The sequence below is a fragment of the Manihot esculenta genome, chromosome 2, assembly GCF_001659605.2.
Source record: "Manihot esculenta cultivar AM560-2 chromosome 2, M.esculenta_v8, whole genome shotgun sequence".
Taxonomy (NCBI): Eukaryota; Viridiplantae; Streptophyta; class Magnoliopsida; order Malpighiales; family Euphorbiaceae; genus Manihot; species Manihot esculenta.
In genome coordinates, this window is record NC_035162.2 from 1,452,784 (window position 1) to 1,458,767 (window position 5,984).

General features: G+C 34.6%; 1 protein-coding gene across 1 annotated transcript; it reads left to right on the forward strand.

The window, feature by feature from the left end:
• Positions 1–299: 299 nt before the first annotated feature.
• LOC110606175 lies at positions 300–4,832 on the forward strand. Its single transcript, XM_043951613.1, has 4 exons — positions 300–691; positions 1,032–1,187; positions 3,317–3,388; positions 3,844–4,832. Exons 1-4 carry the CDS (start codon positions 536–538, stop codon positions 4,510–4,512), a joined length of 1,053 nt encoding a protein of 350 aa, XP_043807548.1. The 5' UTR covers positions 300–535; the 3' UTR covers positions 4,513–4,832.
• Positions 4,833–5,984: the final 1,152 nt, after the last annotated feature.

The window sequence follows — 5,984 nt, forward strand, 5'->3', positions numbered from 1 at the left end:
TTTTTAATTTTTTATCCTAATATAATTTTTTTATTAATATACGTTTAAATAAACATATTTAAAAAATAAATATTTTATTAATTTCAACAATAATTTAATAATATAAATTATTTTACATTTTAATAAAATAATATGAATAAAAAATACGTTAAAAAATTAAATAAAAATAGAAGTCACTCTATTTTTTATTTCAAAAAAAAAAAAGTCACTCTATTTTTACAACACAACAAGAATATTTGATTGTTAGGAGGACAGGAATGTAATTCCAGTTTCCGAGCACCCATCCGTCCAGAAAGTGAATTAACAACCGCATTTCAAATTTCCTATCCTAGAGGTTAAAACGAATCTATTTCCAAGTCGCTCATCTCCCGTCCAATGTTTCTGCTCCCAAGTCCCAACTGCCAAGCACACCCAAATCTCTCTCTCTAGTCTCCCCCCCTCCGCCTCTAATTGTAGGGTTTTTGCAATCCAATTCAAGAGTAAATTAATCCAGAGTTCATGGGATGCAAATAATTACGGTTTCTAATCGGTCCTAATGTTGAGCTCTTATTGCTCTCATTCTCTATCCGAGCGAGGCCCTATTATCATCCCTTCCATTTCCGGACTTGGGGTTATTAGCAGACTTGGGAATTCTCCTCTTTCAATCCGAAATGCTCAGTTCTTCGAATCCTATTCCAAATTATCGAAGAATGTAAGTATCACTTCAATTGCAGTATTTTTTTTATCTCTTGTATGCTAGAAATTTAAGTCTCCCTTGGTTGCATTGAAAATGCAGCGAAGATTAGAACATTATAAATTATAAGCAACCGAGCTAAGCTTGAAGCAGTTGATACAGATGGTTTCCCATTACATTCTCATTTTATTATCATTATTTGTTATTCTTTTTTGAGGTGGGGGTTGGTGAATGGGATAAGTATCATCAAAAGCCTGATACTTTAGCAAATTTAAGATGATTATGTATTTGTTTGATCAAGTAAAGTAGTGATTCGTTTAGTATTTGGTTTTTAATTGTTCGGTGGATTATTTTGCAGAAATGGAAAATTTCATGTTTTAGACATGAGGATTTTTCTCCAGAGAATCCCAAGTCTGATGGTGTTGAACATTGTCTGCATGAGAAACTGGTGAAGAAGCCTGAACTCAATAATCCAGCTGATGTTAAAAAGGATTGGATTTCAAATCTTCAGGAGGTATGTTTCTCGTTTTGGTCCAATTTGGTGGTCTATTAATTGTTTTGGGGCTGCAGAAACTTATTATCAAGTTAATCAATAGCAGCAATTCCTATTCTATGTGAAGGTATTCTCCAACTAGAGTTTGAATGATGTTAGGTTTAAGGTCACTTCTTGGCCAATTTTAATCCTTCTTCTTGTGTGTTTAGTGCCTTATCCTGGTATTCAAATGAAGGTGTTGGAACTTGGAAGCTTTACCTTGTGGAGTTGTAGGACGAAATTTTAAATTTTAACATTGTTTAAGACCACTGAAGATCACAAGTTCCTTCTTCAGAATTGTGGAGCTAATATTGGGTGTTCCAGTTAATCCATAAATACTGTTTGGTGTCCTGCAGAATTCATACGTACAGCTTTTGCATGTTACAAGTTTAACTTTTCAACGTGTTGCTAGGAACTTTTGGTTTTTCTACTGTGACAATTCAGTAGATATAAACTAGTTGATTAATATTTAAATTTGTGCTAATTGTGTTGATGAACTTTGTGCCATGTCCATGTGATCTGTTGTTTAATGTTTTTCCTTTTGGAGTTGGTTTTTGCACTGAAGGGGCCCCTGCAACCATCATACTTGTTGGATTTGAAGGGAGAAAAAAACTAAGAAAAAGATAGAAGAGTTTGCTAGAACAAGATCTAATTTCTTACTTCTTTCTTTTCATACATGCTTGCAGCAGAATAGCTAAATTTATAGAGCAAAAAGTCAAATATTTTGTACCTAACCATCTAAACACCTTACTTTGAGGACTATTCTTACAAATTAATCTATCACATCTATTTTGCAGCTGGATTTCAGGATATAAAACAAACAAAATACATAAATTAGAATTCTTGAAACTTGTAGAAATTTTGGAGTTTGAAGTAAAATATCACATTTATCAATACTCCTCCTTGATGCTTTTTGCTGAGACTCCAAATTAAATTATCTTGGAGCACCATCTCTCCATTTTCTGCTTTGGTTGGTTATTCTTGGAGCACATCTCTCTATTTTGATTTGTTGTTGGTGGAGCACTTCTCTCCAGCTCTTACATGGTGCATTTCTCACATTTTGTTTGCTTTTCGGGTGCACTTCTCACCCATTGCTGTTCTTTTATGATGCATTTTTCACATTTTGTTCTTCTTTTTCTGGTGCACTTGTTGTTTTCCTTTTAGTGCACTTGCTCACCATTGTTTCTTTTCCTGATGCACTTAATCTTCAGCAAAAAATTCTTTTTTAAAAATTCATCTTCTTGGAGCAACTTTGTCTCCAAGCATTCTGTTGAGGAGCAACCATGTCATCAACCATTCTTGACTGAAATTTTTTCTTGGAGAATCTTCCTCTTGTGGGCTACCATAACTTACTTAGTGTTGTAGCTATGCGTGCATTAACAACAATAACATGCTCTAAACAGTCCCTTAAGAACAAGATCTAATTTCTTACTTCTTTCTTTTCACACATGCTTGCAGCAGAATAGCTAAATTTATAGAGCAAAAAGTCAAATATTTCCTACCTAACCATCTAAACACCTTACTTTGAGACTACTCTTACAAGTTAATCTATCACATCTATTTTGCAGCTGGATTTCAGGATATAAAACAAACAAAATGCATAAATTAGAATTCTTGGAACTTGTAGAATGGAGTTTGAAGCAAAAGTATCACATGCTTCAACAATACTATCATAGTTTTATGTTTTCCTACATATTTGTGAACCAATCTTCATTTTGGTTACTGGACTTGCATGCTGAGCTCAAAGGCTAATAAGGACTAATAATGTAGAATGGACCATTGAGATAATTAGCTGACCTGAAATCATTGGAGATGGGATTTAGATTCAAGAACAGACTACATTTTGAATGGATATCTGTTTTGTCAATGCTTTGATTTTTTTTGGGGGGGAAAAGAAAAGAAAATCTGATTTCTCATTAAATGCATTCGGTCTCTGAAAAACCTTTTATTCTCCGTAGGTTCTAACTTCTAATGCAAGTAAGATTTTTTTTCCCTCGTTTCTGAATGTCGGAAACATAATAGTAACTTTGACTGCATAGTTCAGGTTATTGACAGGTATGCGTATGTTGTATTAATTTGGATATCTCATAGTTTAGTTTGTTATGTTTCAGGCTGCATATGTTGTGTTCAGGACAATTCAGAGCCGTTGGACTGTGCCCTGGACAGCAGAGACCATAATGCAGGTAAGCTTTTCATGTGGTTACTATATGTTCAGACGTGTAGGAAATGAGAACTAGATAGTAAGCTTTGGTAGCTGCTTAGTTACAAGGATGAGGTGTCAGTTTTTCAGAAAATTAAAGAAGCTATGCTAGGTCATGAATGGTAATTGCTGGAGATTTTGCCCTAGTATCCATTTCAGATACATGTATGGAACTTTTTAATTAATTTTTACTTTCTAAATAATTTACATTGACCGTTCAAAGTTATCTTGACTGAATTCTGATATTTTGTTGGAAATGAAATAACTTAATTGAACTTGTACAAATGAACTTTTTGTGAAAACCAAAATTTCTTCTTTTTGTTTACTAGTTAGCTTTAGCATGAGTAATTGAGTATATAACTCTTGCTCTGTAAAGTGTACTATTCTTTTCAATGCTTGGATACAAGTCCAGCAACCAAACTATATGTGGTGATGCAGGTGATGGTTCTGTGGGTTGTCTCATTCTGGTTTATAGGGTCCTGGGTGATTCCTTTTGCAGCCCACATGGCTGGTTTCAGCAAGGAATCTCTGACATTTAGAGGACAAGCCTTGTTCAGCCTTGTGACTGACGCAACTGAAGGCCTTGCTGGAATTGCAATCCTCCATCGTTGCTTGTCTCGTTTTCGCCCCCTTCCATCTGGCTGGTTTATTTTTAGCCTGAAAGGTAACTGGCTATTTGATGTTGCTTTCGGATGCTTCATGTTTCCCTTGGTCAACCAGCTTTCACAGTTCAACCTTAGCCTATTGCCCATTCTGCCTTCTACTCCTGTTGCTCTCTCAAGTGTTGAGCAGTCTATTGCAGCAAGGGATCCAGTGGCAATGTCTCTGTATCTGATAGTAGTTTCAGTGTGTGCCCCTGTTTGGGAGGAGATAGTCTTCCGGGGTTTCCTTCTCCCTTCCTTAACCAGGTACATGCCAGTGTCGTGCGCAATCCTGGTGAGTTCGGTTGCCTTTGCTCTAGCACATTTCAACGTACAGAGAATGCTCCCACTTATATTTCTTGGGGTGGTATTGGGTATTATTTTTACGAGGTCAAGGAATTTAATGCCGTCTATGCTTTTGCATAGCCTCTGGAATGGCTTTGTTTTCTTAGATTTAATGAGATAACTTGTTAGCCTCCTCCTGCGTGTATAGGTTATGTATCGGTTGATCACATCTCAGAAGTGTATATTTAGACTAAAATTTTGGACTATGGTCTCTTCTTTTCAAGGATGTTGAACGGCAGGTCCCTTATGAGGCATGCTGCTTTGGCATGATTGACAGTCATCTTCAGAATGGTTTGTAGGTCCAGCAAACATAATGTAAGTAGTATCTAGAGAGATTGGTAGGCCATTTTATGATTTGTCCAATAGATCATCTTTCATGACTGTAATTATACCAGGGACAAAGGGAAAGGAAAACTCTTTGGCCCGAAGAGATCTTGCCCATTTTCGTCTTATAATTTTTATACAATTTACTTTTTCACACGTATTAAAAAAAATAATTTTTTATTAATTTTTTATTTATATGCATTTTGAAAATGTTAAATTTTGTTAAATGGTAAGAAGTATTTTAATTATTTATTTAAAAATAATAATTAATATTTTTTTTTTGAAAATAAGATAAAATTAAATAAAATTATAATAGTTAATTTATATATTATTAAATAATAATTTTGAAATAATAATAATAAAATATATATATATATAAATTATGGAATGAAAAAAATATTATTTATTTATATTTATTTATTGATCAAATCCACCCCCCAAACATTTGGAAAAAATAAAGCTCATTCATTTTACCTTTTTATGGACGATGGGCCTATGGCTGCCTCGTTTCTTTCAGTCTTAACTAGAGTTGGAGGTTGGGCATCTGGAATATTCCACGAAATAAAACTGGTCCCCTATGAAGCCCACATTAATTCACAAAAATAGATTTGTCAGAATTAGGATTGGAACCACAGCTTTCTCACTCCCGATTGACCAGAACTGTTAGTGTTATTTAGAGGCTTAACAGATTCACATTCACAAGCATTCATAAGTAAAAAATCAAATTTAGTATATAGTTTGCTTGTTGATAAACATGATGAAGCTTGAGCTCCCAACCCTATTAAAGATGTCATTCCACTTTCCATAAAGCCAACACCAAATAATCCCTCGAGTTGAGTGAGTGCTTTCTTCCTTGGAATTTAGAAAGGCAGTGGGAAACACAACAAACTATTCCGTTTACATCACAATGTCAGTATGTTCCCTACAATATTAATAAAAAATATACAATACTTGACCCGATGTAATATATACTGCTACAGTTAACAACAGTTAATTAAACGATAGCGTAGCATATCTTTCAGCGATATGCATGCCATAGTATCATTAAATTAAAGAAGCTTTGTCGCCACCACGTCCTAATGTGCCCAATTTGTCATCCTTCAACCCCACAATTGTAAAAGAGGCTGGCATCCCACAATCATTTAGATCATGCAAAATTTTGTGAATTATTCTTAGGACATATATAGAAATGAAACAAACTTTAAGCCCACAGCGCATGATCCTTGACCGTTTACAACAAAATAGAGATCCAGCATCCATCACCAATGT